This window comes from Symphodus melops (assembly GCF_947650265.1).
Source record: "Symphodus melops genome assembly, chromosome: 5".
NCBI classification, from domain to species: domain Eukaryota; kingdom Metazoa; phylum Chordata; class Actinopteri; order Labriformes; family Labridae; genus Symphodus; species Symphodus melops.
Window position 1 is genome coordinate 2,520,276 of NC_136695.1, and position 23,153 is coordinate 2,543,428.

General features: G+C 45.2%; 2 protein-coding genes across 4 annotated transcripts; one reads left to right on the forward strand and one right to left on the reverse strand.

The window, feature by feature from the left end:
* Nucleotides 1-820: 820 nt before the first annotated feature.
* Nucleotides 821-7,765, reverse strand: LOC306823720 (N-acetylglucosamine-1-phosphodiester alpha-N-acetylglucosaminidase-like). The gene is made up of 11 exons (XM_079343497.1): nt 7,703-7,765; nt 7,355-7,622; nt 7,138-7,277; nt 5,626-5,734; nt 5,116-5,244; nt 4,211-4,416; nt 3,510-3,557; nt 2,321-2,449; nt 2,094-2,213; nt 1,946-2,018; nt 821-1,079 (listed from the first exon to the last, which is right to left on the reverse strand). Exons 2-11 carry the CDS (start codon nt 7,615-7,617, stop codon nt 905-907), a joined length of 1,392 nt encoding a protein of 463 aa, XP_079199623.1. The 5' UTR covers nt 7,618-7,622; nt 7,703-7,765; the 3' UTR covers nt 821-904.
* A 3,682-nt stretch (nt 7,766-11,447) lies between these two features.
* Nucleotides 11,448-22,928, forward strand: ndufaf6 (NADH:ubiquinone oxidoreductase complex assembly factor 6). 3 transcript variants are annotated; one of them, XM_079343502.1, is made up of 10 exons: nt 11,448-11,554; nt 12,505-12,624; nt 13,451-13,550; nt 13,764-13,886; nt 14,153-14,209; nt 14,320-14,422; nt 16,629-16,762; nt 21,268-21,369; nt 21,528-21,584; nt 22,525-22,928. In XM_079343502.1, exons 4-10 carry the CDS (start codon nt 13,800-13,802, stop codon nt 22,651-22,653), a joined length of 669 nt encoding a protein of 222 aa, XP_079199628.1. In that variant the 5' UTR covers nt 11,448-11,554; nt 12,505-12,624; nt 13,451-13,550; nt 13,764-13,799; the 3' UTR covers nt 22,654-22,928. The 3 variants fall into 3 exon arrangements, with proteins under 3 accessions (XP_079199628.1, XP_079199626.1, XP_079199627.1); XM_079343500.1 differs by lacking the exon at nt 11,448-11,554 and adding an exon at nt 11,682-12,020 and having other exon boundaries at nt 12,065-12,624; XM_079343501.1 differs by lacking the exons at nt 11,448-11,554; nt 12,505-12,624 and having other exon boundaries at nt 13,468-13,554.
* The last annotated feature ends 225 nt before the right edge of the window (nt 22,929-23,153 follow it).

Below are 23,153 nucleotides of genomic sequence, written 5' to 3' on the forward strand. Positions count from 1 at the left end.
CTAGCAACGTTTTACAGATACATTTACCAAAATAAAACACAACTTTCTGGCCTTTTATAAAGAAACTTTCTGACACATCTTCTTTGCTTTCTACATGTGTCAGGTCCTTCAGACTCACTGTGATTAGTGCCTTGCAAACTAAAACACAAAACACAAAACACAACTGGTATTAATGTCCAAAACAGGAAAAATGATCAGATCTCCAAATGTAACTTTTAATCGCCACAATTGACGTTTTAGATAGATAGATGGACAGATAGATACTTTATTGATCCCGAGGGAAATTCAAGGCATCCAGTAGCAGTATACAGACAGGCAGGACACAAGACATTAGTTACAATACACACCTGCTGTCCCCCCCCCCCTCTCTATACAATAATCCCCCAAACAAGATTTAGCAGCCCCTATGTGACTAAGAGTAAACATAATTACAAGTTAAACCTGTGCAGTTAGCATTAGCAATTAGACTTAAAACTTATATAGCATAATGTACATAACCTGTGAAGGACCTTCTAGAAACTAGTTACATGTGCATGTACAGAGGTGTTTGAGGTAGTGCCAGAGGTCAGTCATTAAACAGTCAATGCAGCGATGCAGACTGGGCCATTGGCATGCTCAGCAACATAAAGGAGCAGTGATTAGCATTGAGAGCTGTTTCAGGCATGCCAGTCTTCTTAGTTGGTTTTGATCATGTTTGATATGAATTCAGTGCTAAATGGTCCCAGTGTGAGCCCACAGGGAACCACAACTGAGTTTGTTCTCCTTCAGCCAGCGGATGGTTTTCCTGTCTCTGGATCGCTGATATTTACATCATCTCAAAATGTCTCAGTCTCCTGTTTTCCCGCTGTTCTACACAAACAGAGTCACGTCTGTTGTGAGGATGTCTGTGCAGAAACACAGCAGGTCACAGACTCTGTATAGCTGAAGCCAGCGACGTCTTCTTATTGATGTTGCTCAGTGGAACGCGGATGCAGCAATAGCCAAAGAGGAAGCACCTCCGACTTCCCCGCAGGAGGTGAACAGCCAGATGAAGCAACAGAAAGAGAGCCAGAGAGACGGTGACTATCAGCCACGGTTGACTGCAGAGAGAAGAAGGACATTTTCATTCAGGCTGAGATCCAAAGTGTCATCAGGATTATGAACAGAATATTTGTGTAAGCAACCAAAGGAACACTTTCTTTAAGGATTGAAACGGTGTGAGCGCTCTCGTTTGTTGATTTCAGTCGTTTTGTCTCTCTCGAACGTAAATGGAAAAATATCCAACCAAATATTCTGTAAGAGGGAAGAGCTGTGACGACTGCAGTCAGCGAGCTCGTCCAAAACTATAGACTGAGACAGACTACAGGTGAGTGTCACTCAGTGTGCAAAAACTACAAACACCAAATACAGTCCCATTGTTTTACCATTTTATTTAAAGACTCAACGAGTCAGCGAAAATATGTTTTACATTTTAATTTAGACGACTTCATCTGTTCCTTTATTTTCACGAACAAAGGAAGTACCCACAGTAAATGTGCGGAGCGTGTAGGACGACGGTAAAGCCCTGAGCATACTTTGCTTTTAAATGTGGTTACACGGCGCACAACCTTTCCTGCGGTGGTTTTGGAGCGTCGTTTGTTCTTCACGTCCTCACGAAATGAACGCTGAACATGCACGTCACCACTAGGAGCAGTGTCGAGTTTGTGCGGTGATGTGACACCAGAGAGTTAACAGATCACGCCTGCAGCTACCCCCGCACCGTGACGTGTCGTTGCCATGGCAACAGACATCCCTAAACTAAACGAGCAGGGGGAAGGATGATCTCTACTTCAGTGTTTTACGCCGTCTGATTTATGGTGGTGCTCCCTCTAGAGGAATCCTCCGGTAACACATTTCTTGTCTGCTCTGCGTTCTGTGTTTGATGTTTCCTGTCTCACTTTGTATCCGTGTGACCGTCGACACTTACTACGTTGGAGAGGGTCTGTCTCTGTAAACGTCGTCCTGCCATGATGTCAACAATCGATTCTGCAAACATCGATCTGCAGAGGGAAGAAGAAGACCAATGAAAGGATGTGAAAATGTCCCCGTGAGGTCGACAGTGTCTCTTGTCTCACCTCTGTTTAATCTGCCGTCGGTGTTGAAGAAACAGTTTCCTGTCAGCGGGTCACACGGACACTGATCGCCACACTGACACGTCTCAGCGCAGGACAGACCGTAGAAACCTGGAGGACACACTGAGAGAGAGAGAGACAGAGAGAGAGAGACAGAGAGAGAGAGAGAGTGTTGTTAATGTGCTTTAACTCTTTTGTCCCTGGCAGGCTCAGGTGTAGAGCCTTCCTACCTTGTTCACAAAGGTTGCCATGGAAACCGGGGGGACACATACAGCTTCCATGGACATGGTTGCAGGACGCTCCGTTAAAGCAGATGCAGGTCTGTCTGCAGTCGATGCCGAAGAAACCTGGTAGGCACGCTTTACCCAAAGAAGACACAAACAGACATTATGAATTAAAATATGTGAATGAATATTTAAATATATATAATATTATGAATATTTTAGAGATCACATGTTTTATAAAACACACGTCACCATGTTCCTCTAACATGTCTGTCTACAAACCCCCCAGTGATGAGAAAAGTCCATCCTCTCAGTCTTCTGCCTGCTCAAACAGGCTGTTTGGAGATTTTCCCTTCATGACATCACAAAGGGCAGTAGCCCCTCCCCCCAGGTGGGTGACACTCCCACAGCTAGGTGTTTGTTCTGCCCTCTGAGTCTGCCTTCTCACCGTAAACAATAGGACATCTCTACAGACTGTCTGCACGCCACCTCTACCGTCTCTACAGACTGTCTGCACGCCATCTCTACAGACTGTCTGCACGCCACCTCTACAGACTGTCTGCACGCCACCATCAGAGATAATCTGGAGACTTTCATGATTGCAGATGTGAAAACAGCTTCAGAGTTGTTGTTTTGAAGTTTGTTGGAACTGATTTAATTAGTTTGATTAAAATGTAAATAATCGCACCTTGTTGCTTCCATATGTTGGTGAAAGTCTTGTGGTGAACTGGTTACCGTAGCAGCGCTCACACACACTCACTCACACCTGGCACTTTACGAACCTGCTCTTCAGGATTGACAGTGTGCTTAAACACTCTCTCACACAGCGAGGGAGCAGCTGTTGTGTATTTTGTCAACATTCAGAATCTTCTGGAAGCCTGACACTCAGGATGAGCCTGAGCCGACACGCCTCGGCCTCACGGAGTTAATAAAGTTGATCTTCACACTACAAGTGTTGCTGGAGCTTTACGTCTACTGAGACCTGCACAGTGTTAATGTGAGGAAGTGACATCATTACTCACAGGTCCACTGTTTTCACAGTTTACAATGTGAGCCTTGAAAAAGTTCAGACGCTACGCAACATGCACGTCATGATTTGACTGAAATGAATCCAGTGCAGACGTCTTTGTTTCCTGCATGATGACATCTCAACTCATCAGTTTCTAAAGTACACAGGAGTGATGTCTCTGTTTACCTTCGCTGCAGTTCATTCCTCTCCATCCAGCATCACAGACACACCCACCTGCATTAAAGACAGACAGGCAGCTTTATAACCTGTAAGTCATGAAACACATCATGATTTTACATCAATTGAAAAAAAAAAGGTCACATTCATTTTATGTCCGTCGAAGGATCAGATAGAAGTGATTGTACCCGAGCTAAAAAGCCTCTGCATGTTTCTAATAAGCTCCAGCAGCAGAAAGCTGCTCAAACTAGGATCGGGGGGGAGGGGGGGGATGCTTGGGGGGGCGAGGTTGCTGGTTCGAAATTGTGGGAAATCCGGCTTCCTCCCACAGTGCAGAGACATGCTTGTTATGTTAACTGGTGAATGTTTGTCTGTCTCTGTCTGTCAGTCCTGTCGACAACTGCATGAGCGTTATAGATGTGGGATGTTAAAAATGCTTCCTTATATTTTAAAGTCCTAATATCCCGTTGTAAATATAATCATCATCATTCGATATGTTTGTTTAGAGCAAGGAGGAGTAGAGTGAGCTTCAGGCAGATTATGGAAGGAAAAAGACAGAAAAGGACGTGACGAGGGCTTTAATAACTCCTTTAGGTACGGAGACTTTAAAAAGCACGACTTTAAAACTTTAGAGAACAAAAGGCCGTGTCCTTGACACAAGTCAGCTGTCCGAGCGAATGTCCAAGTATCTCTCCCTCCTCCACGCTCACCAGGTGCGCAGACGCCGTGGGGACGACAGGCTGCAGGCTGACACGTCAGAGAGTCACAGGCGTCTCCCTGCCAGCCCTCCTGACACCGACAGCGTCCGTCCACACACTCTCCGTTTTCACCGCAGTCTTCTGGCTGGCATCGCCGCTGGTGAACGCACAGGATGGTGGAGGTAGGCCGAGCACAGCGCCACCTGCTGTCAGACTTACTGGAAACAGAGAAGGAGGATTTTAAGGAAGAGATGAATAAGTTCTTTGATCAGGTCTATAAACCCCTCTATTTCAGCCCTGCTCAGAACAGGCTGTTTCTGTGTCTGTAGCTTTAAATATGTAAATGAGCTGTGTCTGACCACGCCCCCTCTCTAGAAGGGCTTGGATGTACTCGCTGCTTTCTGGCTCCATGTCCTATTGTTTACGGTGAGAAGGCAGACTCAGAGGGCAGAACAAACACCTAGCTGTGGGAGTGTCACCCACCTGGGGGAGGGGCTACTGCCCTTTGTGATGTCATGAAGGGAACATCCCCAAACGGCCTGTTTGAGCACACATTTTCTGAAAAGTGGAGCAGGCAGAAGACGGAGAGGATGGACTTTTCTCATCATTGGGGGGTTTGTAGACAAACTAAAGAACTAACATGGAGAAGAGTGACCTTTAAAAAAAGTGATTTAATTCTTTTTTGTTTTTAAAATCATCCAAACCTATCAAAATGTTCCTTCTCTGTAGGGATCCTTTCTGTACTGTCAGGACCCAAAACAAGAACTGCAGAATTAGTTTACCGCCATTAGAATTTGTTTCACAGCTGCAGGCCGAAGAAATCTTCTGCAGCGAAGAAAAACTTTATGAAGTCATTACTGGAACTCATCAATAATCATAAAAGTCACATGAGGACAGTCCAGCTTTTCTTAGCTCACCATCTGTCGGCCGGGTAGCTGGCCAACGTGCCGTTGATAACAAAGCTGGAAGACCCGCCTCCGTCCAGATTGATGGCATTGATCACGCCGTTTGTCTTCAGGAACTCTGCCACCTCCCAGAGATTCATGCTGCTCACCAATCAACGAAAACATGATCGTTAGTCTGTCGGAACTGCGAACAGATGATCTCAATAACACAGAGAGTTCTGGCAGAACCAGCCGGACAGATGAACAACAAACGGCAACATTTTATTTTCTGATTCAAGAAACCAACACTGACAGATCTGAAATAAACACACAGTACTTCATGAAAGGATAGGCCTGGTTCCATATGACCCTTAGTTTCCCTTCAACAGACCCAGGCTCTGTTAAAGGAAGTGACAACACTGATACTACCTATCCTACACCCTGGACCCTAAAGGTCCACACACAAAGTCTGCAGCCATGTTGGAATCTCTGAGACTCGTCTCATCCTAAAACACTCAGATACATAAAACCTTGTGATGTTACCCTCTTTCTTTGGTCTGTCCGTCCACATGAAACAGGACCAGGTTGCCCTGGGTGTCGTGACCCACTGCCGTCCTCGCTGACAGCACATCCACAAAATCCCTGAACGCCTCTGTGAACACACAAAGAAGTGCTTTATTTTACCTTTCACATCGCAACATGAAAACAACAACAACACGTAAATCTCCTTCTCAGTTCTCTCCTTGTCCTCTTAAAGCCACTGTGCATTACACTGTAAATATTATAGTTTTAAAATGTGTGTTTTTACAGTCTGCACTCGTTGATGTCTCAGTATTGTGCAGTATGTTTTGGCTTTGCTGTCTGCTGACTCTGATATGTTTGTATGTTGTTTATTTTGGTCCATCACTTAAAGAGATGAGAGACTTTTGTAGTGAGAATGAATGTTGCAAATCAGATGTATTTAAGTCCTGCTTCACATTTCATTTTAATTCAATCACACTGCCTCTGCTGAAGTAGAGCACAACAGAGTGACTTCCTGCCTGTAACCACCGTTTGTCTTCACTCGTTTTAACACGCCTTTAACTTTCCACATTTCCCCCGTGGACGACTGAAAATAGACACGTGCAGTGTGTGCATAACGCTGCATGTTCATTGGCTGGTATTTTTCGAGGGAAGCTGTAACTCTCCTCTAGCTCTTTGGAAAACGCTGACTTCCTGTTCAGGATGACAGCTCACACACCTGTTGTTACCTTGATATTTACAGTCTTGGTCTAGCTAGACCAGCTAAACAACTGATGCAACCCGGTGTTTGATTGACAGGTGTAGAGGCCGCTTCGTGTGTGTTTTTAATAATATCTGATCTTTCCATAAGTGAACATAGTGTTTATGCCTAGTTTTTATTTTATTCTATTGTATTTTTTGTTCCTTTATTAAATTAACGTAAACATGCTTGTAGCTTGGTTTGCCCGGGATGCTGATTACAGTCCTTTTACGACTACATTTCCTCCATTGGTAGAATAAAGTTTATCCTTATCCTTGATTGACACATGAACAGACTTGTCAGTGTTGCACGCATGCATGTAATGTTCAGGTTGTTTAAAACTGGGACATATCAGGGTTTTATAGATATTTGTGGGGACCAGGGACATGGAGCTTTAAAAAACGGGACGTTCCTGGTCAAATTGGGAAGTACGGTTACCTTAGCATAATGCTAATCAAGAGACATGGAGGCTATGCTAAATTAGCTTTTCTATGACAAAGGGACCAAACTGTACAGCTTTAAGCAAGTGAAGTCAACAGTGTGCGCTTCTATGGCATGCACGCCCAGGTAAAGGTGGAATAAGTCATCTTCTGCAGCTGCATGTCGTCTGTGGAACACAAAATATCCCTTGTAGATTTCTCATACCATATTTTTACCGTCATAATCTCTCATCATTGCATCACTATGTGTGAGGTGTTTCGAATGCCAGTGTAAGTGTGTCTTTTCTGCACAATAAAGGCCCTGCTGTGTGTGAAATGCTTGGACTCTCGGCTCATGTTTCCCTGCAGCTTTACCCTGGTCCACCAACTTGTCACACTCGACCTGCAGACTCTGGTTGATGTAAACCGCTCCGTTCCTCAGCAGCCACATCACACCGCTGACCAGCTGCACAAACGGGTTCGTCTGGTCCAAAACCTCTTCCTGGGACAGATACCTGCAGAGATGGATAACTTTATCTGTCTTATGTTTCTGTGTTTTCTGGCTTATTTCGGGGCAGTTTAAGTCTCTTACCCAAACACGAGGCTGCCGTCCTTCTTGATGCCAAACTGGGCGTTCTGTACCCCCTGGCTGTCCCTCACCAGCTTGCCGTCGCTCACCACGTTGCCCAGACAACCATCGGTCGTGGTGTTGAAGAAGCCGGCGTTCAGAGCGTACAGACACCCGGCAGCTTTCGCCGTCTCCTGCACGGTCACCCTGTGGCTTCTCTCACAGCCGCCCGGCCCTCCCGGCTCCAGCACTGACACCGTCTTCAGCGGGTCGTGCACGAAAATCATGTGACCTGGGAGAGACGGATTCTTTAAAATGAGATGACTTGATCCACAAACTAGGCAGCATGGAAAACAGGTGGAAACTGCTGACCTGATCACTGACCGTGGACCCAGCGGGAGCTCCTCCCTGGCTTGTTTGATATGAAGACAGTCGACTCGGCCACAGGGAGGGCGTCATGGCTACCTGACGGCCAGGTCTCATATGTTCTCCTGCCATGGACCACATGCTGGCAGTCTCTAACGGTGCGATGAGAGTTTGTGGGGCCATGGCCTTCTTTGTAGGGCGTGAGAACATCTTCCTCTGAAGAGGACCTGCGGAAAGAAATGACATTCAATATAATGAGCTCCTTCTTCAGTCAGACGCCCAGTGCTTGTTAATGTGCAGAGATTAAATGTCAGTTATGGTTGTTGTTTAAGACTGATCGTAAAAGAAGTGTTTTAACAAAATGAGCCTCATTCTGATGTCATTAATTATCTCAGTAACATTTTCAAACTTTATGGCCTCAATCTCTTTTTTGACATCTCCATCAGCACATACACTTGGGGACGTCTCCCGCCAGTGGCTGCTTCAAAACAAGCTTCTTCTTTTTTTTGATTGGTGTGTATTAGTGCGTTCCATGTACTTCAGATCTGGGAGCTGGGAATGACGTCACACCCGAGGTAAGAGTGTTCAAGTTGCATGTCGGAAAAGCCACCTCCAGTAGTGCCTTAGTTTTGTCTGCTAATAGTCTGGTATAGTAATGACGTATTTTTGTAGGCCAACCCGAAAAAATGGCGCCGGTGGTTCCTACGAAAATTCACCTGTGGGATTTTTTTTTTTTGGCATTTTGTGCCTTTATTAGAGGTGAAGGAAGCCACAGGCCGGACATGAACCCAGGCCGCCCGCATGGGGACTCTTGATGCATGGGAGCGCGTACACTGCCTCTGCGCCACCAGCGCTCCCCAGCCTCTGGGATTTTTGCATTGGATTTTGGATCATTGCAGAAAATAATCTCTGTGTCAAACACACGTTTTGGATGCGTTGTTTAGTTCAGCAGGATAATCTTTACAGATGAACATCAGTTATATGAAGTCTGAAGAGTTAATGCAGCCCAGAGAAGTAAAAAGCTAACGCTATGCTACAAGCTAACTACACAGCGGTCTGTTTGTAATGACGTCACGATCGTTATGCTTCATCGATCTAATCAGCGGATTTGACAAGCTAGCTAAACGTTAGCTTAATAAGTTGTTTGTTAACCTAATATTTACAAGAGCTCTGAAAAACATGACTAGAGGCTGTAAGGAGGATTAGGGAGAGAGTTCCCGGCGTGATGACGTGTAATGTCTGCAACAACCACTGTAGTTTCAGTTAGCTACTCGTTAGCAACCGCCGTTTAAAGTTTGCGTAAAAACAAGTGGGGTCTTAGCTAACGTAGTTTATCTCGTCTAACAAAACATCAACATCTCTTCAGCTTGTGTTAAACACAGACCTTATTTCAGGCGTCTAAACACAAACACATTCAAAATCTCCTTTGACTTTTAGAATTAGGAACCCATGGCGCTAAAATGCTAACTCACTTCCTGGTTTTAGGACTCAACACTACACCAGTCTATACCAGACGATAAGAACATACCACGTGATCGTTTCGGAGTGAAAACACATGACCATACTGTGATTGGTTTAATCCCAGCAGTTAAAGCATAAACATACCTGTCGACGCACTCAGCAGCCATATTGGATTTGAACCTGAGCTAATGAAGATTCTCAGAGTTTCAGAGTCGGAATTCCGACCTTATTTGACACTTCCCAGTTCAACTGGAACTTACCATAAGTGACGTACTCCCTGAGCCATGTCTCAAGCAGACACTCGGCAAACTGCAGGATTTTGCACTTCTGCATTGGCTTTATTTTATTTAAGACGGGGTCACGAGTTGTTCTTTATCGAGTTGTTCTTTATCGAGTTGTTTATTATTTATAATTTATTTGTTCAGAAAATGGACCATTCAAAGTGTCTCAGGCGGAAGATTTTTAGTTGCGCTTTTTGTAGTCCCATTTTCGGAACATTGTAGTTTCACCACCACAGACCCATGTCATTACAATCTGCCGCCGCATGATTACATAGCCTCGTAGAAATGTGTTTGGATTGTAAAAACAATGCAGTCGCCTTTCCCTTAGTCCTAAAATTGTCCTATCATCTTTCCTTAACCTCATAATGTTTCACCTGTTCACCTGCCACACATACAGTACCTGCTTCACATTTTCACCATCAGCTCCTCTGTTGTCAGCTCATTCTAGGAGCTGACAACAGGGTGTCACCAGGAGCCGGGCCTGGTGTACTGCAGAATGGCAGTCATACTACAATCTACTGTGGAACACAGTATGCAGCATACACTACGTTCAAAAGTAGTATGTAGATTCAATAAAAGGCCAGTGTCTCTTTGCATTTTGTTTCGTTTGATGATGTCTATTTAGTCAATATTCCTTATATTAATATTATATAACATTATGTCCAGTTTTTTCCCAAAACAGCTGTGTGATGATGCTTTTAGGCAAATCTAAATTCTTCAATCAACCCAAATCCAAATAAAAACAAGAAGTTAACCTCTAGAAAAGGACCTGGATAAGTCATCTAAAAGAAGTCCCTCCTTTACCTTAACTTTCAAGCCCTTCCCTCAGGCTGTACCTGTACACCCATCTACCTGTGTACCTGTCTGACATCCTGGCTGTCCCTGTCTGTTGGGCCCTCCCTTTACTCTTCTGCAGCACCCTGAAGCTCAGGTGTCTATTATGCGATGAGTCATTCCGAGGATGTTTAAGTAATTTTGCCTTCCTGATATAGAAGGTGTGAACGGAACAGTGTGTGTCTGGAGCCGGACCATGCCTACTGTACAACCCTAAGAGAAAAGGAAACTGGTTCTAGCCTTTGTCAAGCGTTCAGCAGTCTTTTTAATGTCAACAGGGTGTCTGATGATAAGACCTGAAACACCCAATGACCCCGGGGCACGTCACTGATGATGTGTCCAGGTTGAGTGTTCTCTGAGACTTTTGTGATAACAAAAAAAGTACTTAATATGTTTATTTGTTTTTGTTTTTATAAATGTCTACTAACTTCCACAGTGCCCACAGGTCCAGTTCTGGGTCTTTAAATTTTTCATTATCATAACTCAAACTTGTTAGGCTATTTAAAAAAATGCTAATTATGCTATTTAATGCTAAATTAATGGCATTTATTGATCACTTTATAAGTGTAAATCCTTGTCTAACATCTGGAAGCAACAATAAATTAATTTATTTTGGTGAGAAAATTGAAGTAAAAATAAAAATTAAAAAAATTAAAAACTTTTAAAAAACTTTAAAAAAGAACAACCTAAAAAAACGTTTGAAAATAACTTTAAATTTCCACTGGGCTCAATGAAGTATTTATTTAAATTAGCATAATTTAGCAATAATGCACTGAAAGTTCTTGATCTTTTGCGGATTATTTGACAATACAACAATTACTAACATGTAATTATAACAATGATAATAATCTGCAGTTACTATGACAACACTTTTGAGAAATGGCAAACCGAGATTATTCATTTAAAGTGTTTTTTTTTTAAACTCACCTGGCTAAATTGCTTTTTAACGGCAAAACCTGGACTGAGAGAAGCGCGAGACCCCAAACAACGTGGAGCGTCGCTGAGTCCGTTGCCATGGATACCGGGACTCGGTTAATCTCGTTTCTTTTCGGCCTGGTTCTGGGTCAAGCGACGGAAGGTCACACAGGGCGTCCTCCTGATTGTACCTGCAGGCTGACAGTCTTCAGACTCTTCAGGATGGCTCACTGTCAGACCAAAGGTTTGTCGGGTTTTGCTGCACCGGATTATCGACATTCTTCAGCTGTGACAGACGTTGTAATGGAGGGAGAGCGGGGCATCTTCTGTCACACTTTTTGTTCTCACTTAAATTTGCTCTGTCTATGTATAAATTGCCCCATCACGGGGTATATTGTCACATTATATGTTTCATCTCATAAGAACATGTCGGCTATCACACTTACAGTCCAAATTACTGACACACGTATCGTTTTAGTATCATATACACATATGTACAAACATATATCAATAATGAATTGATTGGAAAAAATACTTGAACTACAAAAGTTGTCTTCTGCAGTTCTGCAGCTGATTAATGTAGTAGACTATATGTAGCCTCAAAGTGAGAAGTGTTCAAAACAGGAGACTAATATTGAACAATAATAACATCCTGTCAAAGAGACTTTACTCTTTTATTTCTTGGCATAAAAAGAAGTTACATCAAGGGAAATATTTGGACAAACGATTTTAGACTTTTTAAATTAAATGAGAGGCAAGTGAATTCAGAAAATGATTGATGACAATGGATAACATGGATGTGACTATAGAAAAACCTCGGACTGTATACTGCGGTGGGTGACGTGTTTGTATAACAACACATATTGACACAGGGGAGGCTGATGACTTGATCAGACGGGATGGATGAAAAATTGATGGATAATGAAAACCTGATTTCACTGATTCCACTAATTGTAGTTCGGTTTTCTTCTCAAAATTTAAACTTTTTTTCTCGAAAAACATGATGACAAAAAAAATCTTCCTGCTCTCATTTAATCCTGCATCAAACCTCGGACTAAATGTCAAATTTACCGGAACATTAATTTATCTTTATTTATTTACAAATAATTATGTCAAAAAGGCTACAACTCATTCATGACTTCTTTTTTTTTTTTTTATATAAATCAAAACGGAGCGGAACATAAAGTCCGCCGGTGTTTGTTTGCCAGGGGAATGTTTACGATGTGACACGAGGGGAGAGTTGAAGGGGAACATGGCAGCAGCTGCTAAACACGGCTTGTTGAGTAGTAAAACGTCACTTTATCACGCTTTGCACAGACACACATCTCCACGCGGCGTCTGCGTTCAAAAGGCGGCGGAAGTTCAAAGAGTAAGGGCGGCGAGCAGCGCGAGCTCCGACCCGCAGGTGAATGAGAAGTATTGTTTGGAGCTGGTCAGGTGAGTCTGACTAACACACACACACACACACACACACACACACACACACACCCAAGCTCTTAGGATGTCAGGATTAATGGGGTGACATGTCAGAGTGAGAGGGTGCACATGAAGGTTGGGCTTCTGTGCCTTGCTCAAGAGTTCCCTTCAGCACAGAGCTCGGAGCAGGAGCCTCTGGACCTTCATGTTTTATTCTTACACACAGGAACACTGACCAAGCTGCCATATTTCATCAGCAGGTCGCAATGATTTTTTAAGCTGATGAAATATCTCAGACTGTGTTTAAAACGATGACATCACACGCTGAGGGCAGATTTTACTTGTAGCATGTTTTAATAGCTCGCTCTGCTAAACGACCATTCAACACACTGAAGCAAGCTTCTGTAATGTTGGATGGATAGATAGAACTTACTTAGTTGATTCAAAGGGAAATGGAATGGGAAGGTAATGTAATGATGACGTGGGAATATAGTCGATCAGTGGTGGTCTTGATTTAAATTCTGGATTCTGTCCAGTCTGAGACCGAGGCGAGGCAGAATGAGACCTTTAAAAGTCTCTAGACCGGACTTGAGACTTTGCGTACTGCAACACGAGCGGGTGTGTTAGAGGTTGTGTGACAAACATCTATAAGATTCAGTCCTCCTGATCTTTAGTCCCTGATGGGTTTTTTTTGGGAGGGGGGGGATTTGCTTGTGTGTGTTTTTTTCTGTTCATGCACGAGGAGGCCGTGTGCTCGCAGTGTGAACTCCTGCTCCATCACACTATAAATGATCACATCGCTGAGAGCTCGCTTCAGGGATTAAACGCTGTATGTTCTCCTCCTCAGGTCCAGAGACTATGGCGGCTTCGTGTCGTCCCTCCTCCTCCCAGAGGAGGCGCGGCGCTCCTCTTTGGCCCTGAGAGCCTTTAATGTGGAGCTAGCACAGGCAGGTATTCCTACAGAGGGACTGGAACCCGTAACACCTTCTGCTACTGTTACCATGGTTACAACAAGTACTGTTTTCATCGTATAGTTGTTACCAGCGCTGCTCCTGATGCCACAGAAACTGTCAGTGTGGCATTAAAAAAAGCGTGAGGTGTTCAGTCTCGCTCGTCAAACAGCTGCCCTCCCTTTACTGTCTTTTTTTTTTCTCCACAAGGTAAAGGACTCAGTTTCCCAGAAGACCATAGGTTTGATGCGTATGCAGTTTTGGAAGACAGCCATAGAGGAAATCTACAGAGACGATCCCCCGAACCAGCCAGTCAGCGCCGAGCTGTGGACGGTAAATATGTGTGATGGAAACACTCCTCGGTACACATTCATACACCGCTGACGAAGCAGCAGGAGCACCTTGGAGTTAAGCGTCTTGCCCAAGGACACATCGGACATGTAGCTGCAGGAGCTCGGGGATCGAACCCTCGACCTACCACTTGACCACAGCCGCCTGCAATATGAGCCACGTGTTTTTATGCTAAACGTGCACAGCGCCGGAGTCCAGAGTAGATGATGAAGGGTTTCGTAGTTAACAGTCCTGACGGTGTTTTTCAGGCGGTGAGGAAACATTACTTGACGAAGCGATGGCTGCTGAGGATCATCACAGAGAGAGTGAGTCTCCGTCATTACAGACACAAGGTGTAGATTACCTTTTATGGTGATGAAGACGGCCAACAGGTGCGTTGAAAACAAACATTCATTGAGTGTCTCTGTCTCACCAGGAGAAAGACCTGGAGGACCGAGCGTACAGAAACCTGCAGGAGCTGGAGACGTACTCGGAGAACACGCAGTCGTCCCTGATATACCTGCTGCTGGAGTGTCTAGGTAAGGACAGGTGAGAGTGTTCAGGTAAGGACAGGTGAGAGTGTTCAGGTAAGGACAGGTGAGAGTGTTCAGGTAAGGACAGGTGAGAGTGTTCAGGTAAGGACAGGTGAGAGTGTTCAGGTAAGGACAAGTGAGAGTGTTTATGTAAGGACAGGTGAGTGTTTAGGTAAGGACAGGTGAGTGTTTAGGTAAGGACAGGTGAGTGTTTAGGTGAGGACAGGTGAGAGTGTTCAGGTGAGGACAGGTGAGAGTGTTCAGGTGAGGACAGGTGAGAGTGTTCAGGTAAGGACAGGTGAGAGTGTTCAGGTAAGGACAGGTGAGTGTTCAGGTAAGGACAGGTGAGAGTGTTTATGTAAGGACAGGTGAGTGTTTAGGTAAGGACAGGTGAGTGTTTAGGTAAGGACAGGTGAGTGTTTAGGTAAGGACAGGTGAGTGTTTAGGTAAGGACAGGTGAGAGTGTTCAGGTAAGGACAGGTGAGAGTGTTCAGGTAAGGACAGGTGAGAGTGTTCAGGTAAGGACAGGTGAGAGTGTTCAGGTAAGGACAGGTGAGTGTTCAGGTAAGGACAGGTGAGAGTGTTCAGGTAAGGACAGGTGAGAGTGTTTATGTAAGGACAGGTGAGAGTGTTCAGGTAAGGACAGGTGAGTGTGTTTAGGTAAGGACAGGTGTGTGTTTATGTAAGGACAGGTGAGAGTGTTTATGTAAGGACAGGTGAGTGTTCAGGTAAGGACAGGTGAGTGTTTAGGTAAGGACAGGTCAGAGTGTTCAGGTAAGGACAGGTGAGAGTGTTCAGGTGAGGACAGGTGAGAGTGTTCAGGTAAGGACAGGTGAGAGTGTTTAGGTAAGGACAGGTGAGAGTGTTCAGGTAAGGACAGGTGAGAGTGTTCAGGTAAGGACAGGTGAGTGTTCAGGTAAGGACAGGTGAGAGTGTTTAGGTAAGGACAGGTGAGAGTGTTCAGGTAAGGACAGGTGAGAGTGTTTAGGTAAGGACAGGTGAGAGTGTTCAGGTAAGGACAGGTGAGAGTGTTCAGGTAAGGACAGGTGAGTGTTCAGGTAAGGACAGGTGAGAGTGTTTATGTAAGGACAGGTGAGTGTTTAGGTAAGGACAGGTGAGTGTTTATGTAAGGACAGGTGAGTGTTTATGTAAGGACAGGTGAGTGTTTAGGTAAGGACAGGTGAGTGTTTAGGTAAGGACAGGTGAGAGTGTTCAGGTAAGGACAGGTGAGAGTGTTCAGGTAAGGACAGGTGAGAGTGTTCAGGTAAGGACAGGTGAGAGTGTTCAGGTAAGGACAGGTGAGAGTGTTCAGGTAAGGACAGGTGAGTGTTCAGGTAAGGACAGGTGAGAGTGTTCAGGTAAGGACAGGTGAGAGTGTTTATGTAAGGACAGGTGTGTGTTTATGTAAGGACAGGTGAGAGTGTTTATGTAAGGACAGGTGAGTGTTCAGGTAAGGACAGGTGAGAGTGTTTATGTAAGGACAGGTGAGTGTTTAGGTAAGGACAGGTGAGTGTTTAGGTAAGGACAGGTGAGTGTTTAGGTAAGGACAGGTGAGTGTTTAGGTAAGGACAGGTGAGTGTTTAGGTAAGGACAGGTGAGAGTGTTCAGGTAAGGACAGGTGAGAGTGTTCAGGTAAGGACAGGTGAGAGTGTTCAGGTAAGGACAGGTGAGAGTGTTCAGGTAAGGACAGGTGAGAGTGTTTATGTAAGGACAGGTGAGTGTGTTCAGGTAAGGACAGGTGAGAGTGTTCAGGTAAGGACAGGTGAGAGTGTTCAGGTAAGGACAGGTGAGTGTGTTCAGGTAAGGACAGGTGAGAGTGTTCAGGTAAGGACAGGTGAGAGTGTTTATGTAAGGACAGGTGTGTGTTTATGTAAGGACAGGTGAGAGTGTTTATGTAAGGACAGGTGAGTGTTCAGGTAAGGACAGGTGAGAGTGTTCAGGTAAGGACAGGTGAGTGTTTAGGTAAGGACAGGTGAGAGTGGTTTAGGTAAGGACAGGTGAGTGTTCAGGTAAGGACAGGTGAGTGTGTTCAGGTGAGGACAGGTGAGAGTGTTCAGGTGAGGACAGGTGAGTGTGTTCAGGTAAGGACAGGTGAGAGTGTTCAGGTAAGGACAGGTGAGTGTGTTCAGGTAAGGACAGGTGAGAGTGTGTAGGTAAAGACAGGTGTTCAGCTTCACAGGTGACTCTTTTTTTTGTTTTGTTTTTTCTGCAGGGGTGAAAGACGTCCACGCCGACCACGCGGCGAGTCACCTCGGTAAAGCTCACGGAATCGTGACGTGTCTGAGAGCGACTCCTTATAACAGCAGCCGACGGAAAGTCTACCTCCCCATGGACGTCTGCATGCTGGTGAGTTCCCGCTTCACAGAGACGCCTTTTCAACCAGTCGTAGAGCAGACTCGTCGCCTTGGTAACCACGTAGATGGAGGACAAGCGAGCGCTGGCCGTCTTCGTATACACATGTGTCCGGCAGAGACAGGAAGGCTTGACTGGGGGGGGACACATGGTGTTTATGATAAACGCTCCCAGCCTGTTTCACTCCTGATCTGTTAGTTATTTAAACCTCTAAATGGTGAAACAGACTTTGTTCCCCGAGATGGAAAAAACACACATTCAGCCGACTCATGGCGTGCGCCGCCGCCTTCACGGGACATCTGAGGACATTGTTGGGAAAGCTGTAAAGAAGCAGTCACTCGTAGTTACACAACAACCATATGGCACAGAGAAGCAGAAGAGCAGATTAACAAATGATGCTGCAAACTATTTACAACCTCAGTCCATCTGTCCCCAAATACAGAACAACAAACTGCTGCTGGACCTGAGAGGGGGGGAGGGGGGGAGTATTTACAGTGCACAGGAAGTATGCAGGCTCTGCAGCTGGAGGAGGAGGACACCTTTGACTCAGACCACCTCCACTCTGCTGCCTGTAGAGGGCGCTGTGGACACACTGCTGAGACACTCACTTGAGCTCATAGAGAGGGACTTCCTGAAAACGTAAAGCTTCTCTTATTCAAATCCAAATATGAACTGGAGTCCACTCTGCTTGAAACAGACGCTGATGTTTTCCTGATGGAGGATCACGGAGGAGCACATTAAAAGAAACAGACGAGGAGGAAATATAACGACAGGGATGAATGCCTGAAAAAGAAGCTGAAACCACCTAGTTCTGTTTTTTATCCTCATTTTATATTAAAGGTCGAATCTGATTTATTGTCTGCAGTGAATCGATCGATGAGTCTTTAAGATGTCAGAAAGTTTGTAACGATGCTCATCACGATCCCCCCCCCCCCCGAGAAAACCAAAATGTTTCCTCTTCAGTCAAAGTCTCTAAAAACACTTCTCATGGAAGTCTTTAAAGCAGCTCGTGAATAATCCTCAGAATGAGACGATGATCGTCAAAGTGATCCTCCCCAGGCCTGAGCACGGTTACCTCTTCTTTTTAATACAACACAGAAATATAAAAATCTATTACCGTAAATTCCGGACTATAAGCCGCTACTTTTTTCTCACACTTCGAGCACTGCGGCTTCTACTCCGGTGCGGCTAATGCATGGATTTTTAATGGGGGACAATGAGCTTCTGCCGCAAAAACATTTGACTTCGTCACGTCGGATCTTAATATCAGTCATTTTGCGCTTCATGCACGCACCCTCATCATGGAAAACACACGGAGAAATACATATGATGCAGCTTTCAAGTTAAAGGCGATCGAGCTGGCTGTCAAAGAAGCTAACAGAGCTGCTGCACGTTAAGATGACACTGACAGCGACAACAGAGACTGAGGAAGTGAGTGATGAAGTCATTCTGAGGCAGTGAATGGATGGACTTTTTCTTGTGAAATATATTACGGTCATCTTTTTCATCAGCCGTGTTACAGACACCGTCGGCTAGGCTTCGTATTGTAACGGTTCATGTTGTAAAGTCAGTAGTTGATAATGTGTTCATAATTCCGATTATGTGGAGAGTCAGTGAATGCACCAGCGAGAACGTGTTGAGTGGCTGTATGAGAGAACGCTGGGGGAGAGAGTTGGATTGTTACGGCAAGTTATGTGTTGCTCTCTGCTGTAAACGGCGTGGTCACGGCCGACAGTGATCGGGTTATTAAAAGTTATTATTTGAACGCTCTCGTCGTCCTTTAACGTCCGTACGGACGCTACAGTATTTGCGGATGTTACCGGTAGCCTACGTTTGTGTAAATAGCTCTTGTTATAGCGTGGACACCTGCGGCTTATAATCAAGTGCGGCTTATATATGTACAAATACATTTATTTACTTATTTTTAGCCGGTGCGGCTTATATCCAGGTGCGCTCAATAGTACGGAATTTACGGTAATAATAAAACAACCATTGAACATTTATGACTACTATTATCAGTATTTGTTTTGTACTATGTGTTAATAGTGTATATATTAGGGAGAGGAAAGAACAACATTTATATGCATACTGTTATCAGCAGACATTTTGTATTATGTGTTAATAGACAACAGTAGATATTTAGTAATAATAATAATTATATATGTATATATATAATATCAATAAATTACACCAATAATACTAAAAGGTACTAATGGATAATAATTATAATAATGGTTATAAATACAACCAATTAAAAAAAAAAAAAAAAAATAGACTTGTTTTTTTTCATAGACTGGGTGTGATTCGTTTTCGGTCAAAAAAAGAAAAAAAATATATATGATGAAACAAAAAAAAAAAAAAAAAAAAAAAAAAAGCTGAAGAACACCTCTTCCATGGCGAGGAAGTGTGGCGTGCTGTTAGCTCAGAGCGGAGCACTCGCACCAGTCAAACGGACCGGAGGTTAAACGTGCTCGGGCTCCGTGCGGGCTGATTGTGAGTGAAGCCGGGGGGGGGCTAACAACAATTAAAGTGTCAAATTATTATTAAAAATGAGCTCGAAGAACTCCAAAGGAAACGCATTATATTGATTAATCATTGGTATGGAGCCTAAACCAATCAGTGCGTCTCTCGTTTGGTCGGTTTGGTAGCTGGCTTGTGATTGGTGGATTTGGAGTTGTGTGAAAATGGTTTAGTCGTGGGTTAATCACTGCTGGGGAAGGACTCGCATGTTTCTGATGTGGCAGCGCTCAAGAACTGATTCTTCTGCGTCATTCCATCGTTCTGATTTTAACCCCGGCCTCCGTCTTCTCCTTCTGTCGGCGCTCAGGCGGCTTCTGACAGGATGAGAGGAACGATTGTTAGAGCAGAAGCAGGTCGATAATTGAGGTGGCTTGTTAGAGGAGGTGACATTACATCACTTGAATTCAAGCTGAAATGATCATTATTCATTCTGCTCATTGTTCTTGGGATGAAAGGATGTGTGAATGTGAGATGAGCCGGCATGAATAATGATGTTTCATTTACAGCCCAGATCCTCCTTAACGATGTGGCTGCTGCATCCTGATAAGCGTTCATATCAAACAAACTCTCCTCCTGTAAATCCAACTCAACGGACAGATTTGATGCGTGGAATGTATTCCAAGCCGATCGTCCGTTGGAGAAGAGTCGTGTCCACGGCCGTCTCCATGGTCACTGAGATCATTATTATGTAAGCTGTGTTAGCAGGCCATCAAAACTTTGTGTCTGCAAAATGTTCTGCAGAATATTTTGAATCATCACTTAAAAAAAGGTTGTTGAATAAGTCTGAAGGTTTCTGTGACATTTGCGACGTTCAAAGACCGCGGGGTGTTTTTCATCTTTATAAAGTCAAGATGAACAAAGCAAGTCGTGACTTTGTTCTCAGGATGCGCTCGAGCTCTGAGAAATGATACCAGGCATCTCCCTTGAACCGCCTTCTTCCACTTTAAAAACACAGCACGCCTTCGCTCCCGTTCTCTGCCACTGCAGCGTGACATCATCGCATCCTTTACGGAGCATCATCCAAAGTCCTCGAGAAACTCCGATATATCCTGAACTCTGCTCCGGCTCCCGGGACCACATGACCTCGGCCCCTTTTTAAAACCTCCACTGACTCCGAGTCCAACACCACATCCTTCTGTTCCCTCACACAGACCTGAACCACCAGGCCCCCTCCAGCATCACGCACCTCCTCTATCCCCCCCCTCCTCTCACACAGGTCAGCATGTGGTGGACACTGTAGCTTCAGTGTTTAGCCAGCTCTGCATGTGGTGGACACTGTAGCTTCAGTGTTTAGCCAGCTCTGCATGTGGTGGACACTGTAGCTTCAGTGTTTAGCCAGCTCTGCATGGGGTGGACACTGTAGCTTCAGTGTTTAGCCAGCTCTGCATGTGAAGGACACTGTAGCTTCAGTGTTTAGCCAGCTCTGCATGTGAAGGACACTGTAGCTTCAGCGTTTAGCCAGCTCTGCATGTGGTGGACACTGTAGCTTCAGTGTTTAGCCAGCTCTGCATGTGGTGGACACTGTAGCTTCAGTGTTTAGCCAGCTCTGCCCACCCCTGCCACTGCCGGCTTCCATCGCTGCAACACCTGTTGACCTGATAACTGCTCTCATATCTGGCAAACCCAGGGGCGTCCAAAACGGCCTTCAAAGCCCCGCCTACCTTCTCTGGTCCAATCAAATCCAGAGCATTCAGGAGCAGAATCTAAAGTTAGAAGGAGGACATACTGGCTGCTGCATTGTTGTCAGAGGAAGAGAGCAGCTCTCTGATTGGCCCTTTAAAGACGTAAAAGGAAGTTGATTAGCATGAGGGTCCTGGGCAGAAAGTGTCCTCCTGTAGTCTGAAGAACAATTTCACACTCTGCTGCTTGCGTCCCAGTCCCAGTTTAATTTCCCTCCTTGAGCAGATTAAAGAGAAGCTCCAGCTCGTGGACTAAAAGCCTTTTGTTGTCATGTTGTTTCCCTGTCCGTGTGTCTGCAGCACGGAGCTTCTCAGGAGGACTTCATCCGAGGCAGCCGGGAGCAGAACGTCCGAGACGTCGTGTACGACATCGCCAGCCAGGCTCACGTCCACCTCCAACACGTACGTGCTTCAGCGTCCCTCTGCTCGGCGCACGCCGCTGTGATCAGCGCTCGTCTTGTTCGCTCTCTGACAGAGATTTCAGTTTTTTTCCTGCCAGTGTCCGTTGAATCCTCTCTGTTTATGAGATGTGTGTGTGTGTGTTGTGTTCTCTCCTGCAGGCGCGGTCATTTAGCCCCAGAGTGTGTGCAGCCGCGACGCCGGCCTTCCTTCAAACAGTGAGTCTGAAAACACGCTCATCATGTTCTCTCATGAAACCAGTCAAAGTTCACGTCAGCCGAGCTGAAACAGTCAGGATGTCGTTTCTGAAGCATGTAATTGAATAAACGTGTTTCCTGTGTGATGCTGCTGTTCTGACCTGCTGCACAAAGTGTGTGTGTGTGTGTGTGTGTGTGTGTGTGTGTGTGTGTGTGTGTGTGTGTGTGTGTGTGTGTGTGTGTGTGTGTGTGTGTGTGTGTGTGTGTGTGTGTGTGTGTGTGTGTGTGTGTGTGTGTGTGTGTGTGTGTGTGTGTGTGTGTGTGTGTGTGTGTGTGTGTGTGTGTGTGTGTGTGTGTGTGTGTGTGTGTGTGTGTGTGTGTGTGTGTGTGTGTGTGTGTGTGTGTGTGTGTGTGTGTGTGGTCCCTTTCCAGTGGAGCGTGCTCGTCCACGTGAGAATGCTGACACAGCCACTCATGCTTTCTCACCGTGCTGAGAAATGAAATTTGGATGAGTTGCAGGTTTGAGAGAGAGAGAGAGAGAGAGAGAGAGAGAGTGTGTGTGAGAGCGAGCGAGCGGGTGAAGCCTGAGGGACGTGAAAACACGCCGGCCGAGCTCTTTCACACGCCGTGAAGCTTTCTTGAGTCGGGAAGTGATGTGAGATGTTTGCTCTGTTAGCTTACTGTTAGCTCGTTTGTTAGCACAAACTCAGCTGGTGAGTCTATGAACAGATGTGTTTCATAAAAGAAAAGAATGAAGCTTCTTAAATATAATATATATAATAAATCCTGAGTGTAGAAAGGAGAGCTGAATATTTCTTTCCACTCTGAAGTGCTTTGAGTTTTGCTGATTGAAAGCCGAGGTGACGGGATGAAGCACAAACTAATACTCTGCAGGAGCCGTCAGTGTCACCGTCTCTGACCTCCTTCTTCTTCTTCTGTGGTGTTTTGTGTGGTGCTGCAGGTGGTGTTGGAGGATTACCTGCAGAGAGTGCGGAGGGCAGATTTTGATGTTTTCAACCCCAGTCTGCAGAAGAGAAACCCCCTCCTCCCCCTCCAGCTTTACTTCCGCTCCTGGAAGAACACCTACTGACTTCACCCCCCCCCCCCCCCCCCCCCCCCCCCCCCAGCCTCCTTCCCTCGGGAGGCCGCAGACTGAACCTCCGCTCTGGAGCAGGTCGATAAAGAAACCTCCGGACTGTGAAGAACAACAGGTCTGCCTCCAGTAACCTGCATCCTCAATATCACAGCCGGGACTCCAGCTGTCCTTTCTCCACCTTCTGTCTTCAAATCCTGAAGAATTCAAATGGTTTCTCCTCTGTTTCTGTTTCTACGTTGACCAGATTAAACTCAAATGTTGGTCTTTTATTTCTACCTTTTTTAGCGTTCATTTCCATCACTCGTTGTAACTTGTGAAAACAGAGAGTGTGGCTCACTTTTGACTTTGTCAGCGAAGCCCGATCTTTAAATTCACACTCAGTGTTTCCATGCTGGATGTCCAAACTAAACGAGGTCAGGAGGTTGAACGTGTTGGAGTTATCCCATGATGAGCCTGCAGGGGGCGCTGAACCAACTCTCCCATATGAAACCAAG

Coding starts and splice junctions, on each gene's coding strand:
- LOC306823720 (XM_079343497.1), bottom strand. CDS start 7,617: ATGATTTTCGTGCACGACCCGCTGAAGACGGTGTCAGTGCTGGAGCCG. Junction 5,735..7,137: donor TGACAAGTTGGTGGACCAGG/GTAAAGCTGCAG, acceptor GTGTGTTCACAG/AGGCGTTCAGGGATTTTGTG. Junction 4,417..5,115: donor AGCTACCCGGCCGACAGATG/GTGAGCTAAGAA, acceptor CTCTGTTTCCAG/TAAGTCTGACAGCAGGTGGC.
- ndufaf6 (XM_079343500.1), top strand. CDS start 12,440: ATGGCAGCAGCTGCTAAACACGGCTTGTTGAGTAGTAAAACGTCACTT. Junction 12,625..13,450: donor TATTGTTTGGAGCTGGTCAG/GTGAGTCTGACT, acceptor TCTCCTCCTCAG/GTCCAGAGACTATGGCGGCT. Junction 13,887..14,152: donor TCAGCGCCGAGCTGTGGACG/GTAAATATGTGT, acceptor GGTGTTTTTCAG/GCGGTGAGGAAACATTACTT.